Here is a 26,218-nt window from a genome sequence, read left to right as displayed (position 1 = left end):
GTTTTTCTTATTTCTCAATGTAGAGAGACTTAATTGATTATATTTCTTGGAGCATTCTGGCTTTCGTGGATGAAGATTGATCTGATATTTTTTCTTCTGTGACTCAGAACAGCTGATGATCCACATCTAGACTGCCACATACATTTCCCACCCTTTGAAAGTAGATGTATATTCTTCTCACACAGAATTTGAGTGACCTAAATACAGTTCTTCAGAGCTTTTATATTCACCTTATGTAGAAATATATAGTTGAGGAGTGGCTTGAATTTGTCATTTCTAATTGCAGCTTTCAAGTTATTTTGTACATTTAGTATCTGTAGAGTTGTTGGAGGGATATATGACAATACTCTTGAACAGTGAGCAGTATCAGTCGTTCTTAACTACTGTAGAGAATTAATAAAAGTGTTAATCTCAACATATTGATTATAAGTGGAGCAATATATTCCCATTAACTTGGGTCAATATAAATATGTTTACAATATATCAGTATTTTCATCAAAGCAATTTATTTCGATTGAATTTCAAATAGGGGTTTAATTTAAATTCACGGCAATAAGTTTTTATTAATGTCAAGATTGTTTAACAACTTATTATTTCCAAAGCCATAGCATACACCAGTTTTTTGCTAAAGTTACAGTAAAATCTCAAATGAATTTCAGAAATATCAATAACTCTAATTGCCAACAAAATATTATAGCTCTTAAAATTTTATAGCTATAGTTATTAAGGCTGTAACTGCAGATACCACATTGAGATGTTTGTGCTTTTTGGATTAGGGGATGTTAAAAGAAAATGCTCAGGTTTGAAAAGCAACATTTTAACAAAAGTATTAACATTTTAGAACTGCTAGTCAGTCTTTATATTTTGTTACTTTTTTTGGTGGTCTTTGTAGAAAGATTGAAATTGTAATGGTATTCCCTTGAGTGAAGAACAAGGCTTTAGGATTTCTTAGCATTGGTTTGGTGATGGTTGATTAGAGTAAAGCCCCATATGGTTTGCAACCTAGAAAATAGACTTTTTCTTAATGGTTAGAATTTAGGAATATGTACCCAGTCTAGGCACCTTTTATGACTTAAATATGTATTGCCTATAGCCCCATTAACTATAATTCTCCTTCAGACTCTTCGAAGTGGAAGTGAATGACTCCTAGAGATCCCATCCCTTTTATTCTTTCAACTTGAGAGTCACAGGTCTTTCATTAGCTCTAGGTTAATCCTAACAAGGTGTCTTTGGTTTTAGCTGTTGCTCAATGAGAATTTCCTCTCAAGCCTTTTCTACAGCTTAACCTTTTCTGGAGCTGGATAATAGCACTTATGATCTGATTTAGTCCAAAATCTTCTTTGAAGTTCTTTGAAGTTCTATCTCTTTTTAAAACTGCCTATGTATTTTGCCTTTCCCCCATTTTTATCTTTATTCTCTCTATTAAATTGCATTTGGGGGTTGTTTCTTCAGTGGTCTTCCGTTTTCATACCTCTGATAATGTACTAGGATGGATGAGCCACTTGTTAGAAGTAAATATTCTGTTGGTTCTTATTCATCTCAACTGTATTCAGATCTTACAAAACATCCATTTTTTTTTTAATGTTAATTTTGTGATACCCAAGTTTCCATTAGGGTGTGGCTCTCAATTGTGAGGTTTGGCTCTTTCTAAAATACATTGCTGCTTTAGAAAGCTAGGGTCTGAAGGCTCCAAGAGCCAAATGAAGATTTAATAGAAATAGCACACATTCAGTGTTTGAGTGATAGGTGTTCCTGGTGAGCACATACATGTTACTTACCTCATTCAGTCTGTACAGCCAGGACAACCGAGAGTAACCTAGAAGGACAAACATTTTATATGTGCACCTTTTGTCTCACTGTGATCAAAGACTAGTGGTTTTATTATCTCAATGTTGTTGATTCATTTCCCAGTTGAACTATGAGGTCAACTTCCATCGTTTTGTCTTTGCTTTCCTTGTGTGAATGTGTGTCTGCATTCTAGGACTGGCTTCAAGAGTTTCTGGCAAAGAAGTAGCAGTCTTTGGGGGCATGAGCACAAATAGGACCTAACCAAAGTGAAGGGAATAATTAATTCAGATTGAGGCATTTGGGGAAGACTTTGTGGAGGAGGTTCATCCCAGCACAGGGGTCTTTTGGGTAGTTGAGGTATGTTGATAAGGATCTTAGGATGCAGGTTAAAAACTTGCCACATTTGCCCCAAAACTTCAGGTGCATTTTTATTTATTTATTTATTTATTTAATTTATTTCTGATCTTTTTTTTTTTTTTTTTTTGCTTATTTTTATTAAGGTGTGATTGATATACACTCTTATGAAGGTTTCACATGAAAAGCAATGTGGTTACTACATTTATCCATATTATCGAGTCCCCACCCATACTCCAATGCAGTCACTGTCCATCAGTGTAGTAAGAAGCCACATATCCACTATGTGCCTTCTCTGTGCTGCACTGTTCTCCCCGTGGTCTCCCACACCATGTGTACTAAACATAATACCCCTCAATCCCCTTCTCCCTCCCTCCCAACCCCCGCTCCCACACCCCTCCTCTTTGGTAACCAGTAGTTCATTCTTGGAGTCTCCAAGTCTGCTGCCATTTTGTCCCTTCAGTTTTGCTTCATTGTTATACTCTACAAATGAGGGAAATCATTTGGTATTTGTCTTTCTCCGCCTGGCTTATTTCACTGAGCATAATGTCCTCCAGCTCCATCCATGTAGTTGCAAATGGTAGAATCTGTTTCTTTCTTACTGCCGAATAGTATTCCATTGTGTATATGTACCACATCTTCTTTATCCATTCATCTACTGATGTACACTTAGGTTTCTTCCATATCTTGGCTATTGTAAAAAGTGCTGCGATAAACATAGGGGTGCATATGTCTTTTTGAATCTGAGAAGTTCTATTCTTTGGGTAAATTCCAAGGAGTGGGATTCCCGGGTCAAATGGTATTTCTATTTTTAGGTTTTTTGAGGAACCTCCATATTGCTTTCCACAATGGTTGAACTAGCTTACATTCCCACCAGCAGTGCAGGAGGGTTCCCCTTTCTCCACATCCTTGCCAGCATTTGTTGTTCTTAGTCTTTTTGATGCTGGCCATCCTTACTGGTGTGAGGTGATATCTCATTGTGGTTTTAATTTGCATTTCCCTGATGATTAGTGATGATGAGCATCTTTTCATGTGTCTGTTGGACATCTGAATTTCTTCTTTGGAGAGCTGTTTCTTCATATATCCTCTGCCCATTTGTTAATCGGGTTATTTGCTTTTTGGGTATTGAGGTGTGTAAGTTCTTTATATATTTTAGATGTTAACCCCTTGCAGGTGCATTTTTGAAAAGGAAATACTTCCTTTGCTTTAGAAGCACATTATTTCCTCAGGGGTCTTGTTTGGATTGCCTCGGATATGGGTGTGGTGGCCATGGTCTGCAGGAGGCCCGGTTCCTAAGCTGTCCACCTGAGGACAGAGAAAGCACAAGATCTCACCTTACCAGCTGGTTCCCATCTTGGGCAGCAGCAGGGCAGTTGTGAGGCACGGGAAGAGAGCCACAGCCCATTCACGACGTCTGTCATGGACACGGAGGAATGGTGGGGAGCAGCAGCACTTGTGCCAGCTATTTGCAAACCAAAAAAATGTCACCAGCTCTTGTCTGTTTCCCCAGCAGCAGTCAGCACTGCTTGGTCAGACTGGGGAGTAAGCGGGTTACATCCCGAGTGAGAGGATGCACTTCCAAATAAACTTTGTCTACTGCTGGCATGACTAGGTTTAGCATTTATAATTCGACTTAAGCCTGTATGCTGAAGCTCCTCTGTTTCTATTTGCCAGCCATTATTGTTTAAGTTGCTAACTAAACAGCCTGTATTTCTTTAGCAATGCGCAGAGACTGATGCAAAGGTTCTCAGCCCACAAGCTGATTCTGCAGTCAGTCACCTGGAAGTCCTGTCTTTGGAGGTACTGATTCATGAAGTCCAGCATGGGGCTACCACCCAGTAATTTTAAAAAGCTTTCCCAGGTGATTCTTATGGACTGTCAAGTTTGGGAACTACTTGAAGAAAAGTTGATTTTATATAGACTTTTCCTTTTAGAGGCTTCAGCTTTTGGCAGATTCTGTTATTATATAGGTTCTCTAAAACCCTCTTATGTACTCTGCATAATTGTGTTTACATAGGAGAGGGCCTGGAGAGGAGCTTTGGGGTCAGTTGATTCAGCTAAATTCTGTACATGGTAGATCATCTGGTTTTTGTCAGGGTGTGTTGTTTCAGGGTCACTTGGGGAGCATCTTTAGTTGGGAGTGTGTGGGGTAGCAGGTCTGGGGCAGGAGGAGCTGGGCACTGCACTTGCATTTTGACCGAGCTCCCACTAATTCTGAGGTGATGTTGGTGGCGTTCTTCATTCATATAGGCCCTTACTATGTTCCCATTGAGGAAACTTGAGGCAGTTGGAAAGACACATCGGTAAGGATCTTGGGGTTTGAGAATGTAGTGCTTTTTTCTCTGCTGTAGCCCAGAATCAGGTTGGTATTGCTACCAGAATCAGTCCTCCCCATACTTAATCCGTGAAACCCAGTGGAGTTCAGAAACAGACTCTTTAGTAGGTAGTGCCTGAGTCTCAGATTATCTGTTACTTCAGGCCAGGTTTGCAGAAATCACAGCCTGAAAGGATTTGAGTTGGTACCTCCAAATGGTTTGAAGGCTTTCTATCCTCCTCTCACCTCCCTTCCACTTTTAATGGTTTCTGCTTTTTTTAAAGTTGTGGAGTTATGATAATATTAAGATGAAGAAAAACTACTCACCCCTCTATTATTTTATGTTATTTTACCACATTTCAGTCTAGTCTTTGGTCTTATGCATACATATCTTTCAAGTGTTGTAATTAACAGTAGGCTGTATAAACACTTTATCATGACCCTTTCAAATTGATCAGCTTGCTCACCATCTCACTTTTAAGAGGTAGAGTGCGGACTTGAATCCTGGACAGGGTTGTATAAATGCCTGTTTCCTTCTGTTTGTGAAATTGGGTAGAATGGGTAATATCTATATATGACCACAAGGCGGTGCCAAGAATCAGCACATGGCTGCCTCCTCCTCCCGCGACTGGAAAGCAAGCCAAAACCTAAGGCAGCTGGATGGGCATTTAGGGAGATGGCTAGGGAGTCTAGAAGACCTGACCAGCATGGTGTGGATAGGGATAGAATTTGCCTCATGCTCTGGCATAACCATAACGTGAATCTGTAGTCATGATGCCTGTTGCTGTACCTGGTATTGAATTCATTTTTGACCTTAAAGGTTTTTCTTTCCAGCCCCATTTTTACTTTATTTTACATGAATAACTTTGAGTTAAAAAGGACTGATAATTCTATCCATTGCATACATTTTCAGAATATCTTATAACACTGCAAGGTTTAATCATCTGTGTAAACAATACCTTCGTTGTCCTCCTCCTTGGGCACTGAGGCTTCTATGGCCAGGGACGAGTTGGATCCTGGCTTGCAGGGTTTGGCTGTTCACATGCATAGTTCTAGGAGGGGAAGGCTGTTAGCATTTTCAGATGATTCAAGGGGTCAAGCCAAGTAGGATGAATGTTGAAAGTCTTTTGGATTTGGAAATTGGAGGCCTCCATGGCCCGAGCAAGGATAGCATCAGTCGGGGATGGGAGGAAGTTGTATGAGAACAACAGTTAACATTACTGAATGCTTACCACTTGGCAGGGCACCATAGTTTATGGTTCATTGGTTTAATCTTCACAACCCCCTAGGGAATAGGCCTGAGCCCAGAAAGTGAAGTAATTTGTCCAAGATAATCAGTAAGTAGAGAAGCCTGGAGAAGGGAAGGGGATCTGAAAGTGGTTTGGATTAGTCAGGTGGGAGTGATCTGTCAGCTTGGTCTGGCGCAGTGGACTGAGACAAGCACTCCCCCAGCAACTGTTTCTTTGTCACTTGGGGAAACTTTCTGTGGGTCCCATTTATCGCCTGTAGTGCTGCTGAAGACTGTGCCCTCTAGAACCACTCTCCAGCTGCTCTGTCTCCTTTTTGTTGTCTTCACGGAGCCTCTTCCCTTTCGTCTAGAGCTGACTCCTGTGCACTGGGTTCCATTGGGTCTTTGTACTCGTCAACAATTCAACACCTGCAGGTCACACTTAGGCAAAGGCCACATTACATTGTAGAGCCCAGTTTGCTTGTACCTTTAAAAAAAAAACCCCAAATAATTTGATCTTAAGCTATCTGAATTTAGTAAAAGTTCACTCTAGATTTGAGCCAGAAACCTAAATATAATGATTTGAAGATTGTTCTTATCAGTTTCTGGGAGTTGATTTTTTTCTCAAGAAATAAGTTTATATTCCTTTTTTCTTCTAGGAATCTGATTTAAGGAGAGAAGAAAAAGTTGTTCCCTTAAGGAGTTTTCTTAGAGAGAGTCTTGGCGTCTTTTAAGTGACAAAGCTAAGTTGCAAATGAAGACTAATTCTGCTTTGCTCTCTGCACGCACCTCTCATTCTCATCTCCAGTGCATAATTGTCTGCATCAGTCTTAATTTACTCTGTGAGATCTGGACTCCTAACTGAGGGTATTTCATCTGCTCAGATGTGCCAATTAAGTCCACCCAGATAGACCATAAAAGGGCAGATAAGAAAAGTAAAACACTGAGTATCTCAATTTAGCAAATTAGACTAATCTGTACGGGATACTTAGCTGTCTGAAATAGAAAACCTATTGCACTGCAGAAGTGCAAACTGTATTAGATACCCAGCTTGGTGCCTTGAATATATTTTTAAAAATCAAATTGTACTCATTGTGCATCTGTCATAGAATTTCTTCCACGGATATTGCAGTCAGTGGAGAATGATCCTGAGATTGAAATTTCACCTTATATTAAGAATGATTTAACTGTGTGATGTGTACCTTTTCCCTTATAGTCAGTGCAGATCTGAACTTCTCTGGGCTTGGTGGCCCTTGCAACATAAAGATGAAGACAGCAGTGAGGTCCATTTTAAATTTCAAGCAGTGCATTATGTGGCTTCTTTGAAGTTTTGGAGAGGGCACATTAATTTTATTAATGTATGATTTCAGCTGCTAATATTTGACTGTTTCCATTAATAGTTGTATTTTGCCTTTTATGTGGGTTGGTTTAGGCAGCTGAACACATTGGTTTGTCTGGTATTAAATGTAAAAATGTGCTTGTTCAGCCCAGATTGTATGTAGTCAGAGGAACTGCTAAGCTGGTTTTACTGCTATTTGGACAAGTTGGCAAGTGTCCAGTGAGGAGTTAGTTTTCACTCACCCTGCACAGTATCAAGGTAGGGAAGGAGTCATGTTATTGTGCAAAAATGAAGGCCATCTTTCCCCTCCTTAAACTTGAGCATTGACATTTTTTGAGATAGATTTGATTAAAGTTTTAGAATTTGGCTTGCTCCTATGTAATTGTTTACATTGTATAGAAATTGCATAGGTAATTATTGGCCCTTTAGCTGGTACTATGAGAAAAAGGGTCGTTTTAGGGAGTTTGAAAAATACTTCTTGAGAGACAAGACTATGTTACATTCAGAAGTATGATGCTGGAGTCAGATTTTTTGTGTTTGAATCTTCACATCAGTAATCCTGGGCATACTACTTTACCTTTCTTTGTGAAAAAGAGAATAATAATAGTCTCTTAAGCATAGGGTTGTAAGGATTAAATGAATTAATACACGTAAAATCCATTAAACAGTGCCCAACATACAATGAGTTTCAGTAACTATTAGTTGTTGTATTCTTAGTGTTTATTTTCTGCCTCTAAATTTAAATATGTACATAGTATGGATTTACATATGTATAATTTCAAAATACAACTTGTCCAGAGCTAGCTGATATCATTTAAGGAGGTGATATATGGCATAGGGGTTAGAAATCACAGGCCATAGACTCAGAATGCCAAAGTTTCACCTAGTAACTATGAGATCTTATGGATTTCTTTATCTGTAAAATGTGATTACCTTCTTCAAGGATGATAGGATTACAAATGACAGTACATCTAAGATAATAGACACGCGTCAGACACTCAGTAAATATTAGCTATTCTTATTATTTGCATGCCCACTAGGTAAAATATTTACTATAAAGATTCCATCAAGCCAAGTAAGAGGGTCTGTGAAGATAATGGAGAACTTGTAAATATTGGTATATATGAAAAGGTGACTCTAAAGTAAAAAGCCATTTAACAATTGATATTTGTAGGCATAGCCAAATCATTGGCTGTTATAAACTTAGTTTTGTTAATGTTAGGCTCTTCTTACCTTTCATACATTTTTTATTAATATGATTAAAGTCCACATTTATTCATAAAAAAATCCATACAAATACAAATACATTATCAGTAGTTAGGAAATAAAAAGTTATTTCTCCTTTGAACACACTAGGGGGCACTAGACATCCACCAGGGGACCTTCTTCAACTTAATGGCCTGCTCATTGGTTCTAAGCTTGGGTAGGTCATGATTACATTTTGGTTCCGCATTGTTCTCTCTCTTCCAAGGACAGTGTTCCAGATTCTGCTGTTGTGCTTCTTAAGGCTTGATCTTCACACTCCTTCCTGTCCTAGATGTGTAGGACCTCGTGCTACTGAGTGGACTGGGATAATCTTGATCTCAGCTAACAGTATGGGTGAAGCAAGGTGGCTCCTTGGGGGCTGCACTTAACCCCTGCCTGCCCAAGATTAGGTGTTTTGACATTTGTTGTTAATTCATATTTAACCTACAGTTAACTAAAATTTCAGTTTTACTTTTTTGGTAATTTCCTGTCAGTAATTAATTATAAGATAGCATCTGACAGTATGTAGTTGTCTTGCCAATGGGTTTCAGCCCTGGACAAGTTCACTATAGATTCAGTGAGACCAAGGAATGACAATGGAACGTTCTTGGGGTGAAAGGGCTTATATCCAGCTTTATTCCCATGGTGGCAGGTCAAACACAAGAATTCTGTCCACTCAGAACAAGTCTGCATGCAGCAAGCCAGTCTCTGCCTCTGGGTCTCTGTGCCCCTGCAGCTGTCTCAGTCTCTATCCTCGGTGCTGCCACCACTCCAGTCTCTCCTCTCCTGCAGCTGTGCAGCCATGCAGCCATGCAGCCATGCTATGGTGTCACTTAGAGCACTGGGCAGAGCTCCTTATATAGAGTCAGTAGCAGCATATTGCCCACACATGTGTAGTGAGCTAGCTGACCAGGGCCAGTTGAGAATCCTGGCAATAGGAACCTTCACTTTCTCCACAGTAGTGTAAAATAATAGTTTCCAAATGGTATAGCACATGTTACTTAGTGCTGTAAGAACCTATTTGGCACATATTGTGGTCAAATGATGTTTCTAAAGTTTGGACTTGCCCTTTCCAGTTACAGACATGTAATAACGCAGCTCTCTGCCTGGATCCGGTTTTCATTGTTCAGCAGATATCTTAAATCTGTGTTTTGTACTGGGTTCTCTTCTAGTGGCTGCTGCCTGAGTCTGAGGGACTGTAGGAGTTAAAAAATCCCCCCCAGTGAATAACATACTCACTTAATTTGGTTGCAGCTGTGACTGTTACATGCATAGATTAAAGAAAAAGATGAGGGTAGAAACATCAAAAACATTACTTTCTTTCTAGTAATATGTATAATATAGTTTAAGGTTAGTTAAACTTCTTTTTCCTCTTTTAGCATATGAAGCCCTTTATAAAAAGTTGAATCTTTTGTTCAGTCTTTCCCTCCTGGTCCTAGGGAGACTTGGACCCAAACTGGTGACTCATGATTCTTTTCATCAGCTGGCATGCAGAAACCAGTCTTATTGCAAAGTGAATCCCCTAAACAGAACTCAGGAGTTGATTGTCAATGTAATGAGTTTTCCTGCATCTCCTTATAAAATTTTGAAGAATTTCTCTGAGTTTGCAGTTGCCATGCCTCATTCTTTGTAATGGACCTTAGCCACATTTACTCAGTGGACATAGCTTGGAGTAATACCTTAAAGTCATACATGTAGGAGTGAGAAGTACAGCAGGAGGCAGGCTGTAATTGATGGAGAACAGGACATTACTTGACCCATTTCTGAATGACCTACTGTGACCATTTCAAGCCATACTTCTTGTCCCTGAGGTCTTCCATATTCCTAGCCCAATTCTGAAGCTCATTCATTCTTTGAGCATTTTTATTGAGTGTCTGTGATAAGGGGGGGGATATCATAACAGTCTCTGGTGCTATGAAAATGAGTAAGATAATCTTTGACTTCAGGTAGCTCCCGGTCTAACCGGGGAGACAGATACAGAATTCAGAAGGTGCTAACACTGGATGAGTGTTCTGTCAGAGACACCAGGCATGCTCATGGTGCCATGGGGCTGGGCTGCCGCTGAAGGACTGGGGACCAGCTCTGGCTGCAGGGGGGCCTTCCTCCTCTAAGAGGCCTGCTTGGGCAGAGGTCTGAAGGGTCCGGGGGTGTGTGGATGTGTGCGTTGGGTGATGGCACACAAATTAGATGTACAAATATGAGGAAGCCACAGGTATAGCATAGTGGCAGCAAGCTGTGTTTTTCTACTTAGGTATTTTGAACTTCCTGGGCATGCTGGAAATTCTCCTTCAAAAATAAAGTAAATGGTGGCAGCTAGCTCTCAGGTGTATTCTTAGGAAACCATTGACAAGGTATCCCAGTAGGTTGCAACTGGAGGAAGTATTATTCCTTGTGCAGTTCAACTGGTTAGGCTGTGCAGTGTTGCTAGCAGCCTGGCCCTTGGTCCGAGTTGCTTCTGACAGATCATTATTGCAGTATCAGCCTCAGGCTCCACAGCCTGGGCCAGGTTCTCACTCCTGCATGAGTGAAGCCAGGGAGCGTTTTCTCTGCCTGCATCTGATTGGAATTGTAAGTTTATGTTTATTACTGGGTTCTCTTCTCAGTGGCTGCCAGTGGAGTCAACAGCGAGCTGATGATGGCAGTCGTGTGAAGAGTTAGAAACACTGCCAGTGAACACCATGCCCAGTTGGTTTTATGTGGCTGCAGCTGTGACTATTACATGTGTGGATTTTTTTAAACAAGAGGATAGAAAACATGAGAAAGTTATCTCTTTTCCAAAAAAGTAAATATTGGACTATTTACTGCCCCCTGCCACCTTTAAAATCAGTTACGTAGCTTATTTGTTGAAATAACAGAATTTAGACATTTTGGGACCATTTTTAATTTTTAAGATTTTGGATCACTTGAGCCCAGATCTTAATTTTGGTCCTTCCCCAACCAGTTTTAAATCATTTTGAATCTGTTTTGTTGTTGTTACTGTCATAAAAGGCAACTATACTTCATGACAATTAACTGCTTACAGAATTTTTAAATTGAGATATTCCAGCAAGTGTCTTCTGATGGCTAGATGTCTTTACTCATGGTGATCATTCTATCCGTAATAATTTACTGAGCATTCATTTGATAAACTGTCATAGTTTTTGTTCTAATATACATGTTTAGGTAGTTGTGTGAAATGTTTGTGGTGTGTTGCATTATCACATGCAGATTGTATTGGCCTGCACTTCCTCCTCTGTGAGTGTGCATAGTAATAGTACCTACCTCAGGGTTGTATGAGGATTTCAATAAGAAGATGTGATTTCATGTAACAGTGTATCGATTCATTAATTACTTACATTTGAGGTTCATGCTGAGCGCTTTACATGTGATAACTCACCTAATCCAGAGATGTAGATGGTGGTGTCCTCCCTGTCTCACAGTTGAGGAACTTAGATGCTGAAGATGTTTAAGTTATTTGCTGGGGGTTAAAGAGATTTTAAATGGCAGGATTTGATTCTAGTTTGAGTCCAGACTTTTGTGCTTTGGCCTGTGTTTATTGCATACGTCAAACCCAGCTGGTTGATTCCAGTGAATACCCCTTTATGCCTGCTGGCCGGACAGATTGCTCAGCCTACCAAGCTGTAGGAGAAGCAGGTAAACCCATTGAAGAGAGCAACTTTAAAACCCTTGGTGGAATCTAGGATGGGAAATACATCTGTTTCTCATAGAACTGAGGTGAACTTGGCTCTCCTCCACCTCCTAGCATGCCATCATACTTCTTTTTAGCCAGCCTCGATGGGGCACTGCCTCAGTGGGCATTGGTTAGATGGTCAGGTCTATTTTGACTACAAGCCATGTGAAGAATGACTGCTTTATATAAAAGAAAACTCTATTTGCCTGAGTCATACCTGCATGTGGTTTTAGAACCCCAGTATTTTCTATCTTTAATATGTGTATATGATTCTACTGTGGCAGTTTGTCTTCACAGTGATGCAAATACTTGTAGGCAATAATGATTTTTCCCCACCACCTTTTAGTCATCCTTTAACAAAACTGAATAAATGTTCAGCTCTTCTCATCTTTCTTTATGAAGCAGAAGGCACTGGAATGCAATCACTTCTGTAGTGGCTCATGTGGTTTCCTAGGTGCTGTGTGTTCTGTGGTGTCATGATGCCTGTGTATTTTTAGGAGGGAAGGAGGAGGAGGAAGCCAAAGCCTTGTTGATGGAGAGTGATGCGGGGGGAAATTTAACAGCCACAGAGATTTACTGGGCAAGTCTAAGGAAAAAACTGTCATCCATCAATGAAGTTTATGTGATACCCTTGTATGTAAAATATTTAGTGACCTTGTACCAAACTTATAAAACCAGTATCTTCTGGTGTTTTTCTTTCTGTGGAATTATCTTTGAGTAATTGCAAATGGAGTAAATTTAAGTGACTGATAGTTTTTTGCGATTCTTTTGAATTTTGTATTATCCACATATTTGCAAAATACAGGTACCTCTGTTATGCATATACTTGGTTCTGAGTTCTGAGAGGAAGAATTTGGATGCTGAGGAATATCTCATTAATCTGAAATCGCTTACTTGCTAAATTTCAGCGAGTCAATAGGAAGAATCAGATACATACATCAGGAAAATGTATATATATCACTTTGGCTTCAAAGTTCTAATAGTAAGGAGTACAGTATACCAGGGTTTCTCAGCCTTGGCACTATTGGCGTTTGAGACCAGGTAACAGTCTATTATGGAGGACTGTCTTGTACATTGTAGATGTTTAGCAGCATCCCCGGTGGCCTGCTGCATGCTAACGGTATGTCTCCATTCTACTCAGCACTTGTAACAACCAAATATGCCACTAGACATTGTCAAATTACCCCAGTGGCAGGCACAGGGGGACAAATGGCTAAATTGCCTCACGTTGAGAACTACTGCTGTATACCATTGCACTTAGCTAGATTTGTAGGCAATATGAAACTCAGAAGAATAGCAAAGACTATTATAGCCACTTAGAGGTATTTCATTTCATCAATTGCATGGAGGTAATTTTTAAGGAAGGAAAGTAAAAATAAAGGAGAGGAAGAGATTGCTTTTAGAAGTTAAGCACAAAAAGGTCATTAAATTTTCTATATAAAAAGACTGTTACATTTAAACCTTATAGCTGTTTCCTTAGACTTGGCTGTATACTGCCTCTTCCATTTGCTCTTTTTCTCTGTAAATTAACCAACAATGCCTATTTATAGGTTCTATTAGTACCATGAGAAGCAGTTTCAGATCGCCAACTAGCTCTTCATTATTGATCACAGTTAAACCCCAGCTAGGTCTTCTTTCTGTTACTTTGAAGAGTTGGAATTTTCAGGAAGGCCAAGAGTTTATCAGCATGTGCTTTAAGGTCGTACAGCAGCTACAGGATGGGGTTGCCTGTCACTGTTGTGTTTGGCCTCTGCTATTGGCTTGGTAATTGGTACTAGAAACCATACCATTCCTCTAGCTGAGCAGTGTCTGCAATATTATCATTCCATTTTCTCCTTTACCTGCCCTCACACATTCTCTTTATTCCTGCAGAGTCAGTAGCAGATAAATGTCTTGTATATGTTGCTATTCTCATTCCCTTTCTGTGAGTTTTTTGCTTTGAAAGCATTTATCTGTATTATTGCTTTATTCTGTTTCCACCATTTTATGAAATTCAATGTGTTGGTTGCATATATACTGAGAAAAGTCATCCTTTTATTTGGAAAGTGAATAGAATGTGAGGCTATTAACTTTTTTTTTAAACTCATGACACTAGGGTCCACTAGAGTTACAGGGATGCAAAAATAGTCTGCTTACATGACTGCAGCCTCCCAGCATCCTTGGTGTATTGCTAAGACTTTCAACTTTTTAAGCTATTTTTTTCTGTTATACTTACATGGCAACACCTTCTGAAATATAAATGTTCCTCTTATTTTGTATCTGAAGAGCATCATATTACTAAATTTATAACAGGTTTTAATTAGTGAACACATTTTTTCTAAATAGTATAATTATCAGTACTTTGATATTATTGATGCCTCCTTCCAATAAGTAATCAGTATATGAATCTGATATATAGTAATTTTGACCAAAAATTTGCTCTATGTTTAAGACACTGTGCTGGTTTATGACATGACAATCATATCTTTAACACAGTAATAGTAATTTTAAATAAAATATTTTTTGTTATATTGTTGTTTTGGAAATATTTAGTTATATTGAAATCTCACTGAATCTTTTCTAGAATTAAGTACATATATCGTAGGAACTAGCAGAGAAATTTTCCCATAAGGTATACCAGAAGAAGAGCAAGTAGTTTTGATAATGAAATGGGACCTTACAAAAATATTTTTAGAGAAACTATAATAATTCAAATAAGAATTGAGTAAGAAGGAATAAAGAATTGTTTTCCTTCTTTGAATATCAGTGGTTTGGGTAATGATGGCAGCAGAAAGCTAAAAGACCATCCTAATTTGCCTGTTTTTTCCTGTGCATTATTTAGAACTATACTTTAATCTGTCTTGTAACCAAAATAATGGAAACAATTTTTATTTTCATGGTAGGAGATGGAATAAACTGAGACTGGAAGACAAAGAGAAGTGTGTGAAGCTTGAAGATGATTCTGAGGAAAGTGATGCTGAATTTGATGAAGATTTTAGAATGCCAGGTTTTCTATTCAAAAAGCTTTTTAAGTATGTGCCATGTGTCCTTTCCTTTATATCTGTCATCCATCTATTGTGTACAAATTAATATTTTAGGAATTACATAGTAGTTACCTGTGGGCCCTTGAGATACTCACAGCAATTTATTGCAAATACAGATACTGTCAAATGAAACTTTAGCCATATGCTGTTCATTAAAATTAGATGATAATAAATTGACGAAAGTGTGTATTGGGTATGTTTGTAAACTGATGAATCTATATGGACCTGTCTCAGCAGACTAAAAGCAACACATTTAAAAGTCATCTATATCAAGTTATTTTTTTGTTCTTAGTAATTTTGAGGGACCAAACCTCTAATTTCTTAAATCAGATTAATTAAGAAGAGTTGTATATTAAAATCAGTATTGGGGAGGTGTTTTACTTCTATGTTGAAATAAGAAATTGAGATTATTTTCTGAGTGTCTTATATTGTACCTAAGGGTATAATGCTTTGGAGATGACCAAATGTGTATCTAAATATTTTATGTATGTTCTAATGTCAAAAGAGAAGATACAGGCAAAAACACCTTCAGGATTATGTTGCCATTTGAAACTGTGTTTCACATGTTATGTGGCCAAGTGTTAAAGATACGTGGATGCCGTGTGATAGATGGCAATCCTGTAGCTTACATGGCCTGAGCAGGTCTACTGTGCTGAATGCAAATACTGAGGTCCATTTTGAGTCTCAACACTCCTGGGATTTACTTAACAAGATACTTTAGGAAGGCTTATTTGATGCATATAGGAAGTTAAACCATTAATGAGCCCTTTTCTGTCTCGTATCCTTACTAGATAGTTGGGTGCAGGATGCAGACTTCTTTCTTTGAGAAGATTATGTTTAATCTCATTCATAGATTCAGCTGTCAGTGATGCCCTAAACTTGTGCGAGTTCTCTATTTAAAAGTAGTATGCTTTTATATTTCCTCTCAAATTGCTTATGTATTATAGTTTAAATTTTTTTCTATGTGAGGGTGGGTAAAAGGGGGAGCGTAGTTATTTTATCCCACTAAATATATAGGAAAGCTGAATCCTAAAGGTGTGAAGTGTCTTGGTTGGGTTGCTATAACTGTACAGAAAAATTATGTAGGAGTTCAGATATGAATCTCTCCAGTAATTTTTGCAGACAAATCATAGCCTGGAGAGGTGGCTACTTTATTTATTGCTTCTCCCAAATGAAAATTAACTATGGAAAGATAAGTAAAGACAACATTTATTGGCAACTATTTTCATCTTCCGTAAAGTGAATGCTTATCAAGGAACAGGCCAAATAGAATCAGTGTTGTTCTAGCAAAAGTAATACCCAAATTATAGATTAAATTGATTTAACAAAGAATGATACTTCTACATGTGTAGTAAGTGATTTGACAGGTACCCTCAAGGGTCAAATTGAATATACCTTTTTGTATGAAAGTGAGATTTTTCTAGCAAAGAAATTTCACAGCTAATAGAACCAAACTTTGCTTACAAAGAATATATAGGATTCAGTGTATTGACTGTTAACCCTATAATAGTTAATGTAAATGCATGTTTGTTTTAATTAGTCTTAAATGCACATTCCTGGAAAGTATTTTGTTGTTTTCATTTGTTACACACAGGATTTTTAATATTTCATGAATGTTAAAAAAAACTTCTGTTCCTTGTCTTCTGCTGTATGAAAAAAACTTAATAGGATTGATAGAGTTTCCATTTTTCTTTTACGATTAAGTTTTAGCCAGGCCAATTTAATTTTAAGCTGTAGATATATTTTTATTGTATTTCCCGCACTCTATGGAATTAAATTAGCAGGGTAGAGTTGTACACAGGGGAGTCAGAAGGTACAATTATCCATTTAAGTGCTTTTTCTGCAAGATAATGTTTAACTTTTAAAATTCTGTTTTGAAAGTTTGCCCAGCAAATGCATTCATCTGTATAATTTAGCAGTCAAATGACAGCTTCAATCTTTTGACCTTACTTTAGCCACATTAGCAAATGTAATCTTGGGTTACTGTGACATTGCCAAGATATACTAATTATCTGTGGTTATTTTGTGATGCTTCAATCTCATGAGGGAAGCAGAGTATGGTGATTTCTTTACTATTGTACAGTAGTTTGTAAAAATCTTTTTAACTTCCACTAAAGAATAATTTCTCAAAGGTTCTGAAAACTGGATTTTATAATCTGCTTTCATTTAAAGAATATAATTGTTTTACAGTGTTTATTATTAGGAAATAACAGCAACAAAAACAAAGTCAAAGTCAGTCAGTGGCACTACTAAAACCAGAACCCAGGCCCCCTAACTCGTCATCCAGCAGGACATAGAACCAGCATGTTGGTACTCTGCCATCTTTGTACAATGTCTCCATTTGCTGGGGGTTTCCATGTAGTGATGTGACTTACAGTGTTGCCTAGTAGATATTTTTCCGTAAGTCATTTCTTCAGTGTTAATCATCATGTAATAAATATACAATCATATGCTACTTGAATGCCCTTGGAAATGACATTTGTTGACAAGGAAACACCCAGCACACTGTTAGTGCTTCTCCTCATCACTTAGAATCCAGATGTCCCAGCTCCTTCCCAAACTCCCTCTGGGATACTATACTGGTCACCATTTTTTATTCCTTTTATTTCATGGTTTCTCAATGGCTACTCTCCAGGTTCTTTCCATTTTAATCTGATTGGCCTCAAACAGAGAGGTGTTGGACCCATGTTGGGTGGGAGCAATTTGGTGTAGTGGTCACACACTGAAATGATCATGGGGAGATTTTGGTCCCTGCTCTGCCTGGAGGAACTGGTCTCTTAGTTCTGTACTCCTATAAAGGAGGCGTATGGATGAGATTAGTGGTTCTGACTGTATGTCCGTTTTTTGAAGAGCTTTTTGGACAACATCTTTATCCACAGCTGAGATGAATCCGGTGTAGCTACTTCACAACCAGCCTTTTTTCTAGGTCAGAGTTTCTCATTTGTTAGCACAACTGGGCTGAATAATAATTTGTTGTAGGGACTATTCTGTTGAACAGCATCTCTGGCCTCTACCCACTAGGTTAACAATTGCACTTTTCCAGTTGTAACAAACAAAAATGTCTCTAGGTATTGCCAAATGTCCCATAGGGAGCAAAATAACCCCCCTTTGAGAACCGCTGGTCAGGATTATCTCCAGAGTGGAATCACTTTGGAATCAAAGGTTCCAGCTTTTAATTCTGGCTTGCTCATTTTTTGCTAGACGTGTGTGACCTTAGGCAAGTTACTTAACCTCTCTGTGCCTTAGTTTCCTAACTATAAAATGGGCTGATAATCTTCGTGCAGGGTGGTTGTGAGGCTATATCCAAATCACCTGTGCAGCTGCCTCCTCAGCAGGAGGTCCCTTAAGTAGTTGGTAGCGATTATTATCTTGTTAGGTACCACATGTTAGTAGAACTTATCTTTCTTCCAAGAAAATGATCTTCTGTCCATACTAGACTTCATTGTTTTTCACTTTTTTTAATCTTCTCCAGGGTGCATATTCAGTGTACATATTATAATTAGCAAACTTAATAAGCAGCACAATTCTCATGCAAAGGTTTCCTTATTATGACAGATAATAATGGCAACAGCTAGAGCCAGACTTTTGGAATTGATTTGCAAAATACTGGGGGAAAGTTATGACATATTTACTGAAAGGAAATTAGAACTAGTTCCACAAGGACTGAAGTCCACAATGAGACTGTAGTAGACATACCATGTACCAAAGAGTAACCATTGGGGCAGTAAAACAACTGTAAAACCGCCTTTTAAAGTGGGAAATGCATTAGCCTTGGTATTTTCTTGGGAAAACAGTCCTTTAGATTTCATTGTCTTTTAACATAAGTATTGTTTGCTTTAGATACTTTTTTATTTGGCATATAATCTTCAAATCGTTTCATGATGTTAAATCTTTCTTTTACTCTCAAAAATGCTTTTTGCATTATTCCGTTTCTTAACTCCATTTTTAGATTATAGATTAAATGTGTCACTGATGAAGAAAGGAAAATACCAACTTTTTTTTAGAGGGAAATATATGTCTTTTTGACCGTACTCCTTTATTTAAAATTTTAATAGCTCTGATCTTTTTGTATCTATGGTAAAGTCTCTGAATCAAGTTCTGCTTTAAAATATTAAAAAGATCTTTTGTATTGTTGAGTATTTAAATGGTTCTTTTTTGCAGCTGCTAGTAATATGACAGAATCATCTGTTACATACTAATTTTGTGAGCAGCCCTATTATTCAGACCTGTTTATGCCTTAAAATTTAATTTAATTTTTCCTATAAAAAGACAGTATGATTTTCAAGTGACTTTTCAACAGTGTATGCTATAAATTATGGTGTTCTTTGTCCTGCCTTTTGATACTGTTCATATGGAAAAAGTAAATACTAATGCCTCTTTCATAGAAAAATTATTGCAACTTTAACTAAAAAATTTGGTATTTTTTTCCAGAGAGATATTGAATAAAAGATAATAAATTTATGCTTATTTACCAAGCTATTTCTGATCCTGAAAAGGAAATGAAATAGTTGCTAATCACCCCATCTATCAGTCTAATTAGAAATGTGTTAATGTTCTATAAAGAAAAATTTGTGATTTTATGCCTAGATAATCAAAAATGTATGACCTTATAAATATAATACTCATGTAAAACAATGTAAAACACACATCCGGCATGTTTCTCTGCTTGGTACTAGAAGACCTAGCCAAATGATTAATTCATGAGTACTTTCTGTTATGATCTGTATTATCCACCATTTGCCATTTTCTTTTTCTTGTTGGTGTCTGTTGTAGGTACCAGCAGACAGGTGTTAGGTGGCTGTGGGAATTGCACTGCCAGCAGGCAGGAGGAATTCTGGGAGATGAAATGGGATTGGGCAAGACCATCCAGATAATTGCCTTCTTGGCAGGTCTGAGCTACAGCAAGATCAGGACTCGTGGTTCAAATTACAGGCAAGTGCTCCTCTGCAGACTGTCAGTCTGTGGAGCTCAATTAATATTTCATCAGATGTATTGCTGTGGAGGAGGGTCTTGTGAATTATTGATGACATTTCAATTACAATATTCCTTTAATTCTTTTAGTGGGGGACATCAAAGGAAAATTTTTACGAGACAATGGAGCTGTAGGGCAGGAGAAATTAAACATGTAACACTTTTAATGAATTCCAGGCATTGATGCTTCATTTTGCAGATGAGCCCCACTAGATATTTTGGGTCAATACAGTGTCTAAGGTTAGCATCTGCAAATGGATTGTTTACAAACTCAATTATGTTAATATCAATAGTTTACACAATATGGAATTTTAAATTGGACATAATACCTTTAGTTCCATTTATTAAATTTTACATTAAAATATTTGTTCTGGCAGGAGACCACGTGAGTATTACAGTAAGTACAGAATGTATTCATGGGGAAAGTTGGAGCTTTGGCGAAGCTATTCTCCCAAATTTCTTTTATAATCAGTATACATGATAGCATTTATAGATAGTGCATTTTTTTAAATGGAGTTACTTGTTTGTTCACTATGCTTTCTACCCCCTCTACCAGTCTTTAAGAACTGTATGTAAATTCTGAAGTCAAAGCCTAAGTGACTGTCTAAACTGATAGAAAGCTATGTTTAGATTGTAATCCTTATTCTCTTTAGGAAGTTAAACCATTAAAGCTTCATATTCTAAAAGAATAAGCACTTAAACTGTGTGAGTTCAGTAGTGTAGGACTGGAATATTTAATCATGAAATACAGTGAACATTTCCATATTTAAGCTATAAATTGGCTTTATATAAATCAGCATTGGTAAAAATATCGCTAGGTAAATTGTTTAGGATATTTAATCCTGAACCCAGATAATCCAAGAACTCCTTGGATTTCAATAGGCTTATCTAATGAGTAACAGCAAGATATTTACCAGATGGCTATGTTGTAGAAACTCAGGCCCTCACTAGATAGCATTTGGAGACATAGTTCAAATAGTATCGGTGTGCTGGAAGTCAGCTACTGCAGAAAGTTACTGTCCTACACTCTGGTTCATCAGCAGAGAAATGCTTAATAGAGAAACAAATACAAACCATAAACTATTGAGTAAAGAACTGTTTTTTTGTTTTTGTTTGTTTTATTTTTTTATCCTCAACATTTATTACTTGGTTTTTATTCCTTACTTTCATTAATTTAGCAGATCAGTACTTCTCATGAGGAGTGTTTGAAGTTTTAAGATATTTTAGAAATATTTATATAGACGTAGGAAGCAGAAAAACATTTGGAGATTTTTAAATACTCAGTGTTTTGTTGTTATTACAAACAAATTGTATTGAAGCAGATGTTTTTTTTCAAATATTAGAGTTCTGTTATTTTTGCATGGAAACACATGAAAAGATTCCAGTACAAGGGAAATGTCAACGTTGAAAACGAGCATTTTGTGTTTTCTTATCTATTAGTGTCCTCAGTTTAGCATTTTAAAAATGTTTTCTCTGTTCTAAATAAACTCTTTGGTTGACTTGGCTCTGCAACTCTTTTGTTTTTTTTTTTCGTTGTGGTTTGTTTTTGTTTTTTGGATAACTAGAGTGCCCCAAGCTACCCCAGATGGTTTCAAGGACTATCTTTCCTTCCTTAAATGATTTCTGTGATTTTCTTATTTCACATCTCTTTCCTTCCCTTCCCTTCCTGTTATCATTAAACTTGTGTAGAGTCTAATACTCTGGGCCTAGGAAATGTATAAAGTCATCCCTGCAGTGTAGTTTTGATCTAAAAATTAAAACATGCTCTCTAGAGTGGTGACAGTCCTACTAGGAGTGAAGTCAGGACTAATAATGAATAGCAGCTGTAATCAATTAACTATCAATGCTCAGATCCTCTTTTCCATAATGAAATAGTGTGGCATATTGGACTATAGCCCAGATCATTTCTATTAAAATAGTATTGGTAGAAGTGGTTTCCCAGAATGCTGTTATATATCAGTCAAACAACTGGGCTCTTTATGAACAGAGGTGTACTGAGGAGCTCTGTCGCTTCCACTTCCATGGGCCAGAGCAAATTGTGTAACATTTCCTCACAGATTTATAACATGTCCTCCTCTGAAACTAGATGATCCTGGAACTCTCCTCCATGTTTATGTCCTAAAAAAAATAGCCAAATGAATTGTCAGTTAAGTGCATGAGCTGGCATTCTTCATTGGCCATGTGCGGTTCCTCTGAACTCTTCCAAGCTGTAGACTTTTGGGGCCCAACTTGAGCTGGTCTTGGTGTTGTAATTTTAAGTTCCATGATCGCTGAAACAGTGGAAGTCTCTGGGGTGCCAAGAAGCTTTATAGTAAAAGAAGCTTTTTTGGTTTTGTTTTTTTAATGTGCTTTGTATGTGTGTGTGTTTTAAAAAGAGGAAGAAGCATATTACATGTGGTTAATAAAAATCTGTGGTGGTTGTGTTCACAATTCAGAATGTATACACCACCTTCTTTTCACTTTGCCATTCATATTATGATGGCCCCTTGAATTTTTATGATGGAGAGGAAATAAATTATTTGCTTTTCAAACTTCAGTTAATACTTTAAAGTCTTGGATGTCATTTAGTATATTCCTAGATAACAATAAATGGCCTGAAAAAGCTAATCACCTTTTAAAAGTAAATATATTTTACTTTGTGATTCCTGGTAAATTCTAAGTATATGAGTAGATTTCCATTCTGCAGGTTGAAATGTTTGACCATGGAGATACTGGCTTATCCTAAACTCATTAGGTAATCAATAATAATCAAAGATGAAAGGAATTGTAGCTGGTTTGGTAATTGATGCTAATCACTCTAGTACATTTAGCCATTTCTTATGTTCATCTCACTGGTATTGAGGGTTGAAGAAGGGTGGTTCATTGATGTAACTTTAATGGATTTGATTCCCCCTTGTTCAGGAACAATCTAGGTCTGCTCCTAGATTTCCACTCAGTTTGAAAACCTCCATAGACTTCTAATAGAATGAGAATGGCAGAAATTAAAGGGTGTAATAATGCCAGATAGATGGTGAGCCAGAATAAAATACGGACCTTAAATGACAAAGTGTGGGTCATCAGTGTAGCAGTTGGTGGAAAGCATGTTATAAAAAAAGAGAAAAATAGTGTATAACCTAAAAAAGCATATATATATATGTATGTATGCATTTATCCTTATTTGAAAGTGAGTTTGTTTTTTTTAAATATTTTAGACAGGTCTTGATTGGATATTTTCTAATTCCTGCTAAGTGCATATTAATGATGACTCTTTTGTTTCCCTTGGAGGATATAAAGAAGCTGGTGCATTTAATCCTTTAGAAAGGAATATTGTCATGGAGGGGGCCAGGGCAGCATCATGCTCTCTCCTGGGATCTTGAGGGGGCACCTGCATGGACCTGCTGTTGGTGAGGAGCAGAGCGTGGCTTGGGCATTCTGCAGGGCGTGTCAGAGTCTATTGCAGCCTCAGGCTTCTGTAGTGTGAGCCCTTTCTATGGAGCAGAAGGGGAAGGGCAACCTCTGCCTGGAGGTTGAGAGGATGTAGAAGTGGGTGGAGGCATTTTGCTACGTTGGAGTACAAGGATAAACCTCACATAAGTTAGTGGTGATATTTATATTACAATGACAAGGTATTTTTCAGTTGTGCAGAGTATTATTTTGAATATTTCAAGCATTATGTGAAACTTTTTTTTTAAGTTCAGGCATCATTTATTGAGCTGTAGCAAGAAAATAAAAACCATTCATGATCCCCCAATTCAGAAATAATCTCTTTTAATGTATCAATACAGTTCATCCTTGAATAACTTGATTTTGAACTTCACAGGCCCACTTATATGTGGATTTTTTTACAATAAGTGTATTGGAAATTTTTTTGGAGATTTTCAATGATTTGAAAAAACTTTATTTTCTCTAGCTTACTTTATTGTAAGAATACCATATACAGAATATAACATACAAAATATATGTTAATCAACTGTTTATATTATTGGTAAGGCTTCTGTTCAGTAGTTAGGCTATTAGTGAAGTTTTGGGGGAATCAAAAGTTACAAGCATATTTTCAACTGCAAGAGGGGATTGGTACCCCTAATCCCTCCAGCATTGTTTAAGGATCAACTGTATTTCCTTCCAATCTTTAAAAAATGTTTCACTTAATAAAGCCATATTCATTACCTCCTACAGTCTGGGCATTGAGATAATTTGAACAAGTGGCTCCCTGTCCTCAAATTGCTTAGGAAGGATCTAACACACAGTTACAATAAGGGTTGTACGTGTTTCGATAGGGTTAGTATGGGGGTCTAACTAGTGTGGGTGCACTGAGGAAGGGTCCTTAACCCATCTGGAGGGAAAAGGGCAGGGACTAGATGCAGCGCTGGCCAGTGGGGTGCTGAGCCATAGGGGCAAGTGTTGGGGTGGGGGCAGCGAGAGAGACTGAAGAAGTGGGCAGAGGTCAGATCCTTGTGGTCTCATAGGCCAGGTGAAGTGTCCAGACTGTCCCAGGAGTAGGGTGCAAACATTAAAAGGCTACTAAGCAAATGGATGAGACATTCAGACTTGGCGTTTTTGAAATGATCATGCTAGAAAGTGTGGTAACCCAGGTTAGAGGTGACTGGCCAGAACTGGAGTTAAAACAGTGAAGATGGAGAGAGAGGATGATTTTGAGAGGGATTTAGGAGGTGGATGTAACATGAACTTGATTTAGTTGGACACAGTGGAGAGCAAAAGGGGCAGACCAAGGATGTGGCCTGGATTTCCAATTTGGTTGCCTGCAGAATGGGTGACAGTTCTTATCATTAGATTAGGAAATGTGGGAGGAAGGCAAGGTTGGGGGAAGGTAATGTGTGGTTCTGTGGGTATGTCTCAGTGGAGATGTCAGCCAGCAGTTAGACACTTAAGCATATGGTACTTTGGAGTTCAGGAAGAGATCTGGGCTGGAGACCTAGATTTGGCAGCATCAGTGAAGAGTGCATGACTGAAACTATTGGAATTATTAAGATAGCTTGGGGAGATGTGTGCAGTGTGCATCTAGCTTCAGATACTCAACATCCTCGTTGGCAGAAAAGGTAGGGAGGGGGAAAATGACAGTTTAACAAGTACTGCTGACTCTGCTCAGAGTGAGAGGTGGGCCATGTGGATCTCCACTGTCCTCAGTCAGTCTTGACTCCCAGTTGCCTCCTGTCGTGCAAGCTGAGTGTGAGCCTAATGTTGAGGTGATTCCCATCGTTAGTTCAACTTCTGTTTACCATTCATCTTGTGCACTGATAGCAGCACCTGACTCCTTGCCAGACTGAAGCTGAAGCAGCTACAGGAATGGGAGGTTGATGTGGGTGGTGGGCTTGTAAGCACAGGTAAAGAGATTGGGTGCAGGCAAGAAAAGGGACCCCTGTTTCATTGGAACAGGAGGGGAGGAGGGCAGGATGGTACACAATATATTTTGATGGTATCAGTATATTTTGACTGCAGGTAAATAAATCCTGGTCTCAGATTGGGTTAAATGTTCATAATATGTTTGATGCACCTAGAAAAGTACAGAGAGGGTAGGCGCAGACACAGCTGATCAGCAGCTCAGGGATGGCATCAGGGACCCAGGAACTTCCATTTTCTCCTAAGGCCAGTTCTTGTGTGATCTTAGATCTCCTTGCATTGTTACCAACTGCTGAGCAGCCATCGGGCTGTTTCCTTTTTCACATGTGAAAGGAGAGACCGAGAGAGAAAACTATCCCCCGATCTAGAATGTAAGTCCTTTCTTACACTGAGTGAGCCAGTCTTCCCAGGCCCCTTAGTGGACTAGTGAGCATTGCCAGAGGAGTACCGTGCTGACAGGCCATAGATGAACCAGGATTCCTGCTTCTCCCTACTTTGTCATAGCAAGACAATGGTCAAGTACATGTCAGGGAAGGAAGAAGGGATACCAACACAATATTGTGGTTCCATCAGGAAGGAAGGAGAGGAGAAGATAAATGGGTGTTGACACAGTGGCCATGACCAGTCTACTGGCTGCCTATGTGTAAGTTAATTGGGGTGATTCCATAAAGAATTTTTTTTAAAGCACATTAATGGCATTTTCTAGGTTTTTAAATATTCCAAAACAACCTTAATGATTGTATGGTATTCCAGCTTATGTAAACCCTTACAGTATTTCCTCTGTGGCACTATTCTAAATACTTTACAGGTATTAACTGATTCAATTTTCATATAACCCTATATGATCAGTACTATTATTCCCATTTTAAGAAGAGAAGCTGACTTTCGGAGGGAGTTAAATAATATGCCCAAGATCACACAGTTAGTGTGTGCAGAGCTGGGATTCAGG

The 26,218-nt window shown here is 38.2% G+C and overlaps 1 protein-coding gene across 1 annotated transcript in view; it reads left to right on the top strand.

Annotated features, from left to right (window-relative positions):
• Window positions 1-26,218, top strand: part of ERCC6 (ERCC excision repair 6, chromatin remodeling factor) — an 80,008-nt gene that overhangs the window by 14,157 nt on the left and 39,633 nt on the right. Inside the window, exons 6-7 of the mRNA XM_036916617.2 lie at window positions 14,821-14,949; window positions 19,735-19,893. Coding sequence (XP_036772512.2) covers window positions 14,821-14,949; window positions 19,735-19,893 — 288 coding nt within the window. The remainder of the gene's footprint in view (window positions 1-14,820; window positions 14,950-19,734; window positions 19,894-26,218) is intronic.

This window comes from Manis pentadactyla, chromosome 8 (genome assembly GCF_030020395.1).
Source record: "Manis pentadactyla isolate mManPen7 chromosome 8, mManPen7.hap1, whole genome shotgun sequence".
In the NCBI taxonomy this organism is placed as follows: domain Eukaryota; kingdom Metazoa; phylum Chordata; class Mammalia; order Pholidota; family Manidae; genus Manis; species Manis pentadactyla.
The sequence above is the reverse complement of the archived record's forward strand: the minus strand, read 5'-3'. Positions and strand labels throughout refer to the sequence as shown.